This window comes from Myxine glutinosa, chromosome 9 (genome assembly GCF_964187855.1).
Source record: "Myxine glutinosa chromosome 9, kmMyxGlut1.1, whole genome shotgun sequence".
Taxonomy (NCBI): Eukaryota; Metazoa; Chordata; class Myxini; order Myxiniformes; family Myxinidae; genus Myxine; species Myxine glutinosa.
Genome location: NC_136269.1, coordinates 24,730,066 through 24,745,353, shown reverse-complemented (window position 1 = coordinate 24,745,353; position 15,288 = coordinate 24,730,066). Strand labels below are relative to the sequence as shown.

Here is a 15,288-nt window from a genome sequence, read left to right as displayed (position 1 = left end):
AATTCACTGAAGCTAAAAACCATGTTCAGTTATTGGTGTATTACTTGGTGTGTATTACTATGACTTACAGCATTACTTACAATGGGCTGACTCTCCTGCCTCGCATCTTGCTTACCTTGACGCCATGGAAACCAAGGCCTTCAAGATCATTGGAATCTCCCACGATGAAGCTGAGTCTATAGGTTTATCACTTCTCCATTGCAGACAGGTCGGTTGTCTCTTTGTCTTCTAAGAGACAATATTTGTTGTTGTCCCCCCTCCCCCCCCCCCTCTCCCCACAGGTGTCTGCAAGGCTCATGCGCTCCACCATCAACCATCTTCTAGTGAAACTACCTAACTCCCACGATCACTGCTCACCTCCACTCATTTGTTCCTCTTTTCCCCACCTGTGGAATCAACTTCCACATCCTCTTCAATCTCATTATTCCCTCCAGGTCTTCAAGACAGCTGTTCACACCATCTCAGATCTTCGCCAATCCAAGACTATGATCTTAAACAATTATTAACCCCACCCAAATCACTCCTTCCAATTTTCCAGTTTTCCCTCCTTGGAATTTCCTTTTGTGTCCATCTTGTCCACCTCATGCGTGTGTGTTTTGCATCCTGTTTTTGACTGTTGTATCTTGTACTAGTTCTTCCACGAGCCTCCATTATGCATACAACAAAATTATATATAATAATACAATATTTTTTAAATATTGCACTGGACCTGTAAGTTTGGCCTTTGAGTAGGACGCTGCTAATTTTCAATGTCCTCAAACCAGGTGCAAACAAACACAGGTGTAAGGGGCCTCAACTTAGTATTACTCAATGTCAAAGCCAGTTATGCATGGTTTTCCCCTCCGTCCGTGTGTCCGTCCGTCCGTGCATGCGTGCGGGCGTGCATGGGTGTGTGCGTGCGTGCGGGCATGCGTGTGTACGTGCATGCATGCGTGCGTAAGTGAAGGACCGAATTCTAATTTGGTGTGTGGGTGCAACCCACGTCAAAATCCAAGATGGCCGCCGCCATGTATGTCTGATGCCATGTATGTCTGAACCTTGTGAGTGGAATATCTTGAAAAATAAGCGAAGTACCAACTTCTAATTTGGCGTGTGGGTGTATCTCGGTATAAGGAAGAACGCTGTTGAAAATTGGGTCGCCACGTCAACATCCAAGATGGCCGCCACCATATATATGTCTGAACCTTGTGAGCGAAATATCTTGAAAAATAAACGAGCTACTAGCTTCTAATCTGGTGTGTGGGTGTATCTACGCATAAGGGAGAACGCTATTGAAAATTGGGTCGCCACGTCAAAATCCAAGATGGCCACCTTGCGTCTTCCACTTTGTCAACTCGCATCACTTCACCGACGGGGGACCTAGGCGTAATGCTTGTTTCCAAAATACCACAGTAAGGGAACTTTAGAAAATACACACTGCTTGGCATTTTGGAGAAAATGTACGCCATGCATGTTGCGTATTATAAATGCTATGTTCCACAACATAGATGAAGACGAGTGAGAAAAATTGTCTTCATGTACCTAATCAAAATTAAACTTGGTGGCCCTTGAGCAAGTATTCTATCATTTTCTGAGCATGCCAAACACAATCTTGTGCATCTTGCCTGCTTAGTTTTCTTGGCATCTCCAAGTCCGATGCCAAATGGCTGGTCGCCAATGTAGTTCAACGGGCAGCGCAAGCAGTGGAACCCAGGCTCAGAGTTCTCACAGCGGTGGACACCATTGTAGTGGAAGCAGACATCGAGAACCTCCACGCACTGTAAAGAAAACCCAGGAAACCAAAAATAAAGAGAAATTCATTTGCAATATTTTTTTTTACAAATCATTGCCAATGTGAGTTCTTGGAAAGAGTAAGGTAGATAATTGGAGAAAGAAAAGCTAGTGTACCTCGTTCACATCTTCACAAACCGTGCCATTCCCACGATAGCCCCTTGGGCAGGCAGAGCATTTCCAGTTGCCATCATTAAAGCTGGTACATTTGACACCCTCAAAGCAGGGTTTGGACAGACATCCATCTGCAATAAGAGCACATACGGTATTTCTTCTTTTTTTTTGAAATACTAGAATTTAAAACCCGTCGCTTCGCTGACGGAAGTACCAATCTTTGCTGCGATGGATAATCTATGGGGGAAGAAAAAAAAAGGATTCCTGGGAGATCCTGCTCTCCGTGCAGGGATAACCAACGTCACATGTTGGCATTTGCAATTTTGACACGCGTGTCCATATACCCATAAAAAAAAATTGGATCACAAACACTCCCAAGAGTTACCCGAATCCACCGTAGTTTTATTTATTGAAATCCGTTAATCCGTTCTCAAGTTATAACACGACAAACAGACAGACACGGCTCCTTTTATAATCTAGATATATATGCTTCACGCTGTTTAACAAAAATAAGGTTTTGGATGAAAACAAGAAGGAAAAAGAAGCACTCCTTTCGCATGTTCAGACACATAGGGCTGCCAACACAGTTTTTACTTGGCTAGGGCCACAATCCTGGAAGGGTCAACACTCCAAGGCAGGGATACTTGAATGGCCCATTCTTCCCAATAAGCTGGTACTCATTTTGCCAACTGCAGAAGGATAACAGGCTGAGTTAACCCACTGTGTGTTATCGTAATGGCAGGACAGGGGCTCAAGGCTCAATTATAGAGGGAAGTAAAGACAAAGAACGGGAGTTGGAAAGGACAGCGGAGAAAAAATAAGGGAAGCTGGGAGGATGTAATTATAGAGGGAAGGAAGGAGGGAAGGAAAGATGAATATCAGAAGAGCATTGCTTGAGGGCAGAGAGGGAATTGTCAAAAGCGCTAGCATTTTTGTTTATTAGTGTCGCCCCAAAGGGGTTTGCGAGACTATTGCAATGACCCCTGTGTCTGTGTGTCTATCTGTATCGTGTCTATATATATTTTGCTTTAAAAGTGCTTTTCTCTGTAACCGCTTCTCCGATCGCTGCAAAACTTTAAACAGAAGAGGGACTCCCCATTGAAATTTTTTTATTGCTAACTCTGATGTCATTGGACACGTGGTATGGCAGGCAAATTGGATTAAATGGAAAAATTTGTGCATCGTTTCTCCGAAACTGCTCAACGAAACAAATTTAAACTTGGCATATGTCATCATCATCAGTGAAGTGGTAGTCCAGCCATAATTGGTTGAATTGAAATCTTTATCCAAAAAATCGGAAACTTAATATATCTGATCTATGACCCAATTTGAGGGGGTTATTAAATTTATGACGTACATAGTCCATGCCAAGAAACTGTGACATAATATAGGATGCATGGATGATACGGGTAGACTGGCAATAATAGTACATTGGCTATAATAGTAGCGTGTTCAGTTAATGATGGTATTTTTGTTTAGAATGAAAGTGTGAGGCGATACTATGATACTACGAGTGCCGTTCCAGTTTAAAATGCAATGGTAGATCAAAAATGTCCCTGATCCCAAATTAATGAGGACACAAAACTGATATCGAAAGGTTGTGGGTTCAGGGCCATCTGTTCAGGCAGCAGTATTAGGGATTTGGGTTCAGCTTCAGAAAGTGAACTTCGTTTAAGCAGAATTGCCGTTTCACCATTGGAGTCTTTAAAAGCCCAGCTGGTTCAATAACGACCTTCATAGTGGGGATTATCTGCCTACAGACTTTCCCCACCTTGTCTGGTCTACATAATGATGCTAGTCCATTCATTGCAATTGACTCTTTTTCCCTTCTTTTGTTTGCAGGTCATTCTTAAAGAAGTTGCATCCAAACTTTCTACTTAATAAAAAGGCTTCAGATATATATATATATATACCGTATATATACACACACAAGTGAGATCATGTTGAGAAATTGCAGGATATAACTGGTGTTAAGCTGTCCAGTGAGTTGCCGTTGTTTAGAGAGTGTGTGGCTCAACGCCTGCCTGGCAAGGAAAATTATTATTGACAGGCAAGTCCTGTTTACGTTCTAACAGACAGCTACTTTCAGCAGGATTTGACGTTGGTGGAATGGCAAAGCTAGGATTAATTAAGGTGGAAACTCGTTTGGCAATAAATGTAACTGTGCTACTGTGTTTCTGGCAGCCGGTGCCTAATTCAAACCAAGCCATGACCCACCAATAGGGCAAGCCTGCTTATTGCAGATCTCTTCCTCCTCTTCCTCTCCAAGACACTTGAGCCCTCCATGGACTGGTTCAGGGTTGTTGCAGAGACGCGAGCGCTGTTGCAAGCCTCCGCCACATGACACAGGGCACAATGACCATGGAGCCCATGGGCCCCAGTTTCCATCCACTACAAGGAAATAAAACAATTTGTTAGAAAAGCACCAAATTTACAAACCACAATAAACTACCCCTTCTCAAGTACAGCGACAATATTTTTTTCATTGACGAGACATTCCCAAATTTTGTCCAATGAGTCGTAGTCTAAGATGCACCAACGTTCTTTTATTTCTCAATATACAAGGACAGTTTAAATTATTAGTAAAAATATACACACTTATTAGTCAAATTGATGTTAAATAAAACATCATATATACATATATGTAAGTGTATATGTACATATATATATATAAATATATACACACATATATATATATATATATTTTTATAAACGGGAATTAAATTCCTGCATGGGGCTAGTGTGAAAAACTCTGGCTCAACACGGGACTCGAACCAAGGGCCTCCATCACTTACACGGTGACAGCCCCCTGCGCTTTTGAGTCAGCCGAAATCTCCTCAGAAAATTTCCACACTTAACACTGCGAGCTTTATAATGGCCGATGTCTTACGTGCCTGCTAGGCAGACGCCAGATGTGAGCGTAAGTATATGTATGCATATGTATGTGTATGCAAGTATATGCAGAAGTACATTGGAGATTAACTCATCTACAATTTTTTTATAACCACGAATTAAATTCCTGCGTGGGGCTAAATGTGAAAAACTCTGACAACACGGGACTCGAACCAAGGGCCTCCATCACTCCATCACTTTAAATAATTAGTAAAAATATACACACTTATTAGTCAAATTGATGTCAAATAAAGCATCATACATACATATATGTAAGTGTATATGTACATATATATATACACATACATACATACATACATACATACATACACTCACAAATTCACTAATATAAATGTTTAGTATTTTCGTGGTCCGTTCGAAAGCTGAAAATTTGCACACTAATGCAACTTATTCTCCATCCTTGTGCAACACAAGACTGCAGGCTCGTATCATTGGTTGAGGATGTGGATGTGCCACTGATGTAATCAATGTCCTCTGCTAGTTAGGGCAGAAATTTAGAATCTCTTCAGGGTGCGAGCGATAGCTCAACTACTCTTGGCGAAGGACACCATGCGATTTCTAACATCCACCAACGAATACCAGCAGAAAGCGACACCTGCTTCACTTCAGTCTGAGGGAAGGTACACACATTGATGAATCTGGCTGCCTGTGAAACACAGGATGACAGTTTATAGCTGAGTCGGGATTTGAACCCTGGCTAGACAGCTTAGAGGCGAGCGTACATACCGCATGGCAATCCTGTCAGACCACATTAATGCAACTCGAAGCCAATTTCCCAGGACGTCACAAAACTGTCAGAAAACATCAATGAATGAAGCGAAAGCAAAGTCGACGACACACCACCGCAAATCCCCACATGTCCCACCCAAAACCATATTGAAATATGGCAAAAAGTTCCATTAAGAATGACCCAATATCAAAATTTGTGGGGTTTTTTTTCCATTCCCTCTTCTGCCCCTTGCTACGTATTTCATGCATCCCCCGTGTTGATTGCATTTACAAAGTTTAATCTAAAGATGTTTAAAAATACACCCGCAATTGCATTTTGGGGGCATTTGAGCTTTTGCCAAAATGACTCTGCTCTTCACCTTCTTTCCATGTGCTGATCATAACTAGAAAGTTTGTTGAATTTCTGCCCAACCGTTTAGGAGATAGTGTGACAGATGTACAGATGGACAGACACACGGAGCCGATTACAATATCCCCACGGTTTGTTTTTTTTTCTTCAAAAGACAGTTGTTGGGGTGAGGGGTAGGGTTTCAGAGCCACAGTCAGGGGACACTATATCTTCATCCTTATCGGCTGTTCTTGCACTATCTTCAATCTTGGATTTTTCCGCACCACAACAGGACATGCCAATTTGGAGCGACCTAACTTTCCGTTACATTCATCCAAAAATGGCAGAAGTGCCGTTTAAAACATTATTTTGAAACTACGAGAGGCATTTCCGAAAATGCGAAAGCAGGAAGTTCAACGAGACGCTTGCAAAATTTGCAGAGAGCTGAAGGGCAGCATGGTCTCATTTACTGAGCTGGCGGATGCCACCGATTAAAAAAAAACTTGCAGGATTGAAAATAATTATAAAAAGGCGATACTGCACTTTTTCATTCACAGTCATGTATCTTTCAGAGTGGGGTTAGGCAAAGTGACACCGAGCGTTACAGAGGGGGGGGGGGGGGAGGGAGGGGGTGAGGGTGCTAAGTAAATGCAAAAAAAGTCACATTTGGTGTACAGCCCACAGCCCACAGCATGTATTATATAATTATATATACATATACACAAAGAATTAAGTTAAGCACCCCCCCCGTTTTTTTACAACCTCGCACATTACAAGTTTGTTGTCGTCAAAACAGTGTAATATACCCATGATATTGCTATATTTTCTGGAGAAGTGATATTATGGTCACATAAAAACATAACAATCATGCCGTTTTCAATATTTTATTCTGAATAATTTAAGGTGAAATTTTTTGGCAATTTTAGGCATATTTTCACCTCAATTTAAGTATGGAGCTATAGGTCCATCACGGACAGTGTGGATGACGTTTATGTTTTCTAACGTACAGTCATTGTTCTGAGAAGACCTCTAGCGATCTTTGCGTCAATAACGTGTGTAGGACCCACGTGATCGGATCACTGACTCAACCAATCACTTTTTTTCACTTTGATCACTCAATTTCATCAATGGATAATTGCTAATGTCATACCAATCATTATTTGATCTCACATACCTTAGAATATATGCCAATGTATACATATACACAAAGAATATATATTAGGGGGTGCTTACCTTAATTCGTTGTGTAGGGGTGCTTAACTTAATTCTTTGTGTATATATATATATATCTATATATATATCTATATATATATCTATATATATATATATATATATATATATATATATATATATATATATATATATATATATATATATATGTATATATATACATATGTATATATGTCAGGTCTCAGATTTGTTACTGCTTAATGCTCAATTATAAATGCCGGTTGACTGACGTATTACCACGTAAGCTATGTTATAAAATGCTGTTCTATAATGTTATTTCATGAGTTAATAAAATGTATTCGAACCTTAGGTAGGCTGCTTGAATCGTAGACATAAATCCTTTGATAAATTGCCAAAAACATTAACTGTTTTGTTTAATGACAGTGACGCCTGAGTTACAATGAGGTTTTTGCTTCGCTTTCATTTAAAATGAGGAAAGGCTCGCTTCAGTCGTGTTGGACAAATTGTATACGTGTGCACTTTCGAGGCTAGATAAGGCCGGTCGTAAAATCCCTATCATGATTCTCAGACGGCGCCTCGAGCCGCGGGCAGGAGAACGCTCACATGCGCGTGATTTTGCGTAACACTAGCAGAATGTTTAGGTTGCAGACATAAAACCTATCGTGAACCATATATATTTTGTATTAATCACAGCGACGCTTGACTCTGTATAAACATGCTCTGAATTACTCATTTTGAACAAACCCATATACTTTATGGGTTTGTCGAAGCCAAGAATGCACCCTCCCTTTAATGAGTTATATTTTCTGCCTCGTCGGAGTTTTGAAATCACATCTGGTCCGAATGATAAGGTGCGTGCTGCACTCCCCCGAATGACAGAGCGGATAACGGTGGGGGCTAGGAATGACGGGGAGGGACTCTCGCCAGTCGCTTTGTTCTCTCGGAGATTTTCTGATAATCGTATTCATATATAAATGAATGAGAATCAATGTGTTTTCAGGAAGGCTTGACTTGGCATGAGACTGGCTCTTGCTGTAGATGTCTTGGCTTCCTCCGGATCCGTATAAAGTGTTATTTCAATAAAGGTCTCGTCATTCTCAAGCCTGTTGGTGGAACTCTATTTCGATCGAAAAGGTGGTTTCTGACATTTGGTGCCGTGACTCGGATTGCAACAGACGCGGAGGACGGGAAGCGGAACCCGAGCGACAGAAGGAAGGCTGTCCGAACGCCGGGACGCTGGCACTCTAATTTGATTAAGGTATCTTTCCAAATTTGTACCTTGCTTCTTCGAACGGGTTCAGTCCGCTTCCCTGTCATCCGCGCTGTCTGCACTCGAACAGAAATTGTAAGTAAAGGCTGTTTCAGGCCACAGAATGACGTACCTTTGTTGAAATCACCTGGATATCATTTAAGAGTAACGTTACAATATTTGCGCTGGATAAACATTAAGGGTAAAAAGCTAAGGATAGATTTTGCGCAGGATATCAGTAAGGATTTAACAGGAAGCTTAAAGTTACAGTTAGCACCAGGAGGGGAAAATGAGGTCGGACAGCCATATAGGTTGAAGCCAGGTGGCCAAGATTTTTCCAGGAAGGAACAGCCCAAAGACAAGATGGGGTATGCCATTGCATGCCAGGGAAAGATGGGCTGTGGTGAACTTAGAAGGTCCAGATAGAAACAGGCCAGGACCTGGTGGACAAGAGAAAATAAATAAGCTCACAGGAAATGGGCCAGGTGGCCACAGGGTGAGAAGGACAGGTTAGGTTTTGAAATATTGAAAATTGAAGCAGGAGCTGCATTGTAGGAATTTGAAGCTTCAGAGCCAAAGGAAGCAAGTTCAGGAAGCAAAGTTCAGGACAAAACAATTAAGGAGGTAGTTAAGCAAGCAAATCAGCGGCTAATGCCGCTCGTCCATAATCCGGACCAAGACCCCGCGAAAGGGGAGGTAGCCACCATGCCCCCAACCCCCCCCCCCAAGACCTGAGCTCAGCCCCGGGGCTCTAGGCAACACCCCAACACCCCCCGCCCTGCCTCCCCTTTCCACCTCAACCCACCCCCCGTCCAACCCGTCCCAAAAAATCCTTTTTCCTTGAATGAGAGACGTAATATGAATGAGGATATGAATGAGGAATGAATGTATATTGGGATATTAATTGACGTGTGTGTCTGGCCAATGTGTTTGTCTGTGTGTCAAGTGCAAAGCAGAGGGTTTCGGTGTGAAACTTTGTAAGCGATCTGCTCGACTTGGGGGAAATTCAGGCCGGGAATGTCCATTTTAACGTCTATCCGAGAGAACAGGCGAGGTCCTGAACTGAGTCCGGATTTTCATCTGTTTGGGAGTGTTTGGGAAGCGAATTGATATAAATCGGGTCAGGAGAGCACTCGGAGTGCCCTTGTCGATCTACTGTTGATATGAAGCGGTTTCTTGGAGATGGTTGCAGGATGGGCTGTTTTTTTTTCTTTCGAGCGGCAGCCGGACGGAGGTTTGGAGTTTGTGGAACTGGAGGTTCAGAGTTTGGGTCGAAGTGTGCGTTTTACTTGAATCGAAGAGTTCATTCAATGGCAGATATTGTGGATTGTATGTGTGGGATGTATCGCTGAGGCAGCTCACCTTTGGAATTGGTGTCATATAGTGCATTTTGGGTCAGAGAGGTGGAGCGTCGGAGATCCTGTTTTTTTGCGATGTTCACGAGCTAGGGATGAGTTCTGACAGCTCAATGTTCTGACAGCTCACTACATGTCAGGTCGTAGATTTGTTATGACAGCACTTTGTTATGACAGCCGACTGCATGTCCCAACGTGAGGTAAACCCCGCCGCGAACGCGAATAGAGCGGCGTGCAGGGAGTGTTGGGATTCGTGTGGAGGCACGAGGGTGCGCGCCAAGACGGGGGGGGGGCGGCGTGGCGTCGTCGCGTTGAGATGGTTGTGCCAGGTCGATCGGCGATCTCTGAATTTAAATCGGATTTTTGTCATGTGTGTTGTGAAATTAAACGTCTATCCGAGAATCCTGGCAATGGTCGTTTAACTAAAGTGTGGTACAAACCTGTGTTTCCGCCGTGCGGCTCCGTGGAAGTTTGGGTAGAGGGATATTGGGTGTTCAGACAGGAGCCGAGCGAGCCGCGAGTCACGGGTGTGCTGTATGAGATTTGCTCAGAGTGCTGGCGATAACTCGCCCACTCTCAGAGGAGGATGTGTGCCCAAATGCATTGTGGGTCATTTCGACTTTGCTGGATGTCGGACGTTCATGTCAGACGAGCCATGTCGGAATAGTGGCCGGCTGCGACATATATGCCAGGCAATGTCACAGGACGAATACGTTATTTAAGATGGATTTATATGGATGGATTTATTTAAGATGGTTAAATTAAACGATTTCAAGACAGAGTAATTAATTTCCGGAGCCAAGTTCCAACAGGAAGTCTTGTTCATACAGTAAGGTACAGTGCGGAGTGGCGGCTGGAAGATGCATCGATGCATTTGTGTTGACCAATTCGAAGTTTGACCTTTTAAAGTTTAGTTGACCTTTGTTCGAGATATGCAAGGGAAAGGTCAGAGGGAATTCACTAACCTTGGAAGAACGACAGGCGGAGTCAGTCTACAGGGTGTTGCTTTAACGACAGGATATAGAACCTAAATCTGGAAGGAAAGGACATTATATTGTTGGTTAAACTGAAGTCATGTACGTAATTAGTGGACAGAGAATATCGAGTTTTTTGTTGTTGTGGACGCGTCAGGTACAGTACGCTGGAATTTAATTTAAGTCATGTTAAGAGGACATTTGGGAGGATGAAGAGATGCAAGTAACGTGGATTAAATTGTGGTATCACGAGTTGGGTGCCAGAGATATTGTGGTTATTATAACTCACTGATTATAGGGGGCGCCGGGCGCACCAAGTACAGATCGGGTTGCATGATGGAGCACGCATGCATGGATTTTGGCTTTGCGAGACTCCGGATAGAAATTGGCATTTCGATGCTGTGGATTATATTGTGCCTGCCCGGAAAGGGGATGTCCTGTGCTGGGGCTGGCGACATGCCTCTGTTATTTGTTTGTCTGTCGGTCTGATTGTAAGTCTTTGGTACTGGGAGGGCTAATTGAGTGCTCAGGCGTCATTGTTCCATGGAGGCAGGAGCTGTGAGTCACAAAATGTAAATGTAACACAGAGAGATGAACAGGACAACAATGGAGTTTATATGGACGGGTTTGGGGCAGTTTCAATCTGACAATTACAGAGTGCTTTGTTCCGTTCACGAAACATGTAAAATTCATGGAGTTGAAGTGGTTTGCAAGAAGGCAGCAGAGTCAGTACTGGGATGCAACCTCGTATTGTGATCTGTTTAAGTGTAAGAGGCGGTGGCTAAGAAAGGGGTGATGAAAAGTTATTTGTTTTAGTGTGAAGTAGGTTGGTTGCTTATTTGTCACAGTAAGATGAGAGTTGTGTTTTTAAGCTTGGTCTTTGAATGAATTGTTGCTTGGAAAAATGATTTTTGATCGCTGATCCGATCTGGTTTTGAATTGTTTGATTTAATTTTGGATTGATTGGAGGTAATAAGGATTTGTGTTGATTTCCTGATTTGAGTTGATCTGGAAACAAAGACAGATGGGATTAATGTGTATATCAGGAACATTTTGGAAAGAAATATGGATATATGACATTACTAAAATATAACCAAGCAATTGAGAGTTCTTGGGTTAATGGAATATAAATAAATGCATCTACAAGTTGATGGTTTATAAAAATTTAGTTCTGGATGATACTTAAACGATGAACAATGTTGGCAATATACAAAGAATGTGACTTGTTTTTGGGGGGAAAACATGTGGTTTAAAAATGGTTGGCTAAGTTTTAAAGATGGAGATGTTTCGCAGAACTCTTATGATTATTTATATGAGTGGTGGACTATTCCATGGCGAAGCATTTTTCAGTTTTTATGATTAAGGTTTAAGGTCTTTATGATCTGTTTAGTGTATTTTTCAAAGGAGAGGGTTTTGGTCAATGATGATGCCAAGATTCCGGATGTGGATACTGGGAAACCATCGATGTTGGGGGGAATGAAGATTAATTCAGATTTAGCGTAGTTAAGTTCGAGGAAGCTGATCTGAAGCTAGAATTTTATTTCAGTTAGGCAGTTTGTCAGGATAGAGTGGGTGGTGGTGGAGCACGATTTGGTGGAGATGAAAAAGCTGGATGTCATCGGTGAAGCAGTGGAATTGGAGACCATGGTGCATTGGCTATGGTGCATGACGGATTAAGTGACCAAGGGGGGATAGGTACAGGACGAAGAGGAGGGGGCCAAGAACTGAACCTTGGGGGACACCTTAAGGGGGAGTGAATTGTGGTGATTAAGCTGTTGTAGATGCTGTCAATTTTGCTTTGGATGAATGGTCCAGGAAGGAAGGAGGGTGCAGGTGGCACCAGGTGTGAGTGCACAGGTGTGCACCAACAGGTGTGTGGAGCAAGGTGGTGGTATCCAGGGAGCTGAGGAGTTTGTTCACGTTGTAGAGTTTGTTTATTTAGTTTGTTAGTTGTAGAGAAGAGTGCTTTTGGGATTCCGGAGCCAGAGTGGTGATGTTTGAGTTGAGTGGCCACAGCACGTTCCAAAACTTTTGACAGAAAGGGTAAGTTGGAGATGGGTCTGAAGTTATTTAGGATGTCAGGGTTTAGTCCAGGGTTTTTTTTCCAGAATGGGGGTGAAGTTTCACGAGGTTTTTGGGGAAATCGGTATGTGAAGCTGGATTAAGTTGGAACTGCTTGGTGAGCCATGAAGATGGATTGGATGTTTTGTTGTTGGTCGTCTGGGAGTTCGGTTGTTGCATTGCCAAAGGTTTCTGTGTGGTGGACACACTCGTTGGCTGTTGTCTTGTGTGACGTGGGTGGAGATGTATGTGGCTGTGTGTGGCTGCCTGGAGGGGAAGGCGGCTACAGTGGTTGATATTGGTTGTGGGTTGTCCGGGGTGCTTCGATTTGCATAAGGGGTGAAGATTGGGATATTACATTATTTTGAGTAAGTATTGGCATGAGTAATTACATAAGTAATTATGAGTTATTATGAGTAATTAGTGGTATGAGTATTAGTTATGAGTTCCAGGTGTTGAGCTAGTTATGCTAGTTATCCAGCTAGTTATGAGTAAGTGATTATTTTAGTAAAATTACATGTTTCGCTGTGTTGTGGATCTGCGGACAAGCTAGTTTGATGGGTACCCTGGGGTCTTCGGCGTGTCTATGTGTTTGGCTGTCTGTCACACCGGACTCTTGAATGGGTTTTCATGAGACGAATTTCAGACATAACAGTGAGAATCTATTTTGAGCGAATCACAGTGGGTGAGGAAAACATTGTGTGTGACCAGACACCAGAACTGACCAGAATTGAAATTGGAAGTAGACCAGGTTATTTCTATTATTTGTTTATTCGTGAAAATAAATAAATAATAGGGGGAGGTTAATGGAGGTTAATGGTGGTTTGTGTGTGTTAATGGAGGTTAATGGTGGTTTGTTTGTGTTAATGGAGGTTAATGGTGGTTTGTTTGTGTTAATTCTAGTTGAAACTCTCGCTGAAGTAATTTTCGTTTATTCTTATTTTTTGATTCGATTTGAGAGTTGAGATGATTGATTTTTTATTAATTTTATAATTTTATTTTTATTGATGTTGGAAACAGGTAATGGGATGCTGAGAGAAGGATTGAATTTAATTTGAATTGGACTGGATTAAATGGGATTGAATTAAAAAATTGAATATTGGATAAAATTGGATCCACTTGAAAAAAAGTGGATTAGGAAATTGGAGAAAAGGTGTTCTATGAAACTATGAATTGAATGAATTGAATCTAGATAGATGAATTGGAGACCTGTAGACCAGGCGTTCCCAGGAGACTTGTGGACCAGGTGTTCCACCAGAGGAAAAAGACCAGGTGTTCGTGGAGCACTTCACCTGCAAGAACGCCTTGGAACCAAGGTGGACGGGACCAGTCCAGGTGTCGCTGACTACACCAACGGCAGTCTTTTGCGAGGGCAAGACCTCGTGGATCCACGCCACGCACTGTAAGTTGGCCATACAAGCACCAGACACTACACCACAGCAACCACAGTAAGGATGGGCCTAATCATAGGTGCGATACTATTGATAGCAACAGTAGCTAGGGGAAGCTGGGACAAGGGAGCTCGGGGATTACACTACGAATAGTACTGCAAGATAAACACAACCACAACATAACGGCTATAACATTCTCTAGGGGGGTTAGTAGGATTAATGGGGTGGTAAAGGGACTCCAGTGCTTATCCACCCACCTGGTCCCACCCCATGGGACAATGTTTATATGCGGCGACAAGGCTTACCCCTATTTACCAAATAATTGGGGGGGCACATGTTATCTGGGTTCAGTCCTTCCTGACGTTGAGATACTGGATGAGCTAGACCCAAAGTCCTTGGACAGGCGTTATAAGAGGTCAGTCATAAACGAAGATGGAACCACTAAACTACACGGGAGTCTATGGGAAAAGGTGTTTGGTTTCTTCTTCCCAGGAGCGGGCACAGTCATGGATAGTTTCCGGATAGATAAATTGGCTTTGGCCCTAGAAAAGGTGGCAAACGACACCGCTACGGCTCATGACATACTATTGGACACGGTGATTCACATGCGTACAATGGTGATGCAGAATCGGGTGGCTTTGGACATGCTCTTGGCAGAGAAAGGAGGGGTATGCGGAATTATAGAGGGAAAATGTTGCACTTACATACCCGATCCATCTGAAGGAGTGTCAGCCGCAATAGTGAGACTAAGGGAAACTAGCCACGCCCTGACGATCGATCGGATCGCGCGCGAAAATTCTTATACATTTAGCTGGCTCACTGACTGGTTCCAGGGATGGACGGGCACCATAGTGAAGTGGTTATTGACCGCACTGGCTGTGATAATCGGGGTAGTAATTTGGGGGGCACTAATGAAATCTCTAGTCCTCCTCTGTATGAGAAAGTATTTTACAGGATGGAAAGTGAAAAAGCCGCCGACAACGACTATGGTTCTGACCACAGAGGCCGTCGACCTGAACGGGTCCTTCAACAAGGCAGACGTGACCGGCGCTCCAGAAAATTGCATTGAACTTTGTGACGACTGTGATACTTGTGTGGATCCCATGTGGGAACTGGCTGCTGCCTGTAACGGTGTATGTGATGACTGTGATACTTGTGCTATAAACCCCTTGCGTGTACTGGCTAACGCTGCTTATGTATTACAAGCGGACAG

At 42.9% G+C, this 15,288-nt stretch overlaps 1 protein-coding gene across 1 annotated transcript in view; it reads right to left on the bottom strand.

The window, feature by feature from the left end:
- Positions 1-15,288, bottom strand: part of LOC137435543 (thrombospondin-1) — a 69,648-nt gene that overhangs the window by 33,825 nt on the left and 20,535 nt on the right. Inside the window, exons 10-12 of the mRNA XM_068129432.2 lie at positions 4,102-4,275; positions 1,888-2,015; positions 1,605-1,757 (exon numbers count right to left, since the gene is read on the bottom strand). Coding sequence (XP_067985533.2) covers positions 1,605-1,757; positions 1,888-2,015; positions 4,102-4,275 — 455 coding nt within the window. The remainder of the gene's footprint in view (positions 1-1,604; positions 1,758-1,887; positions 2,016-4,101; positions 4,276-15,288) is intronic.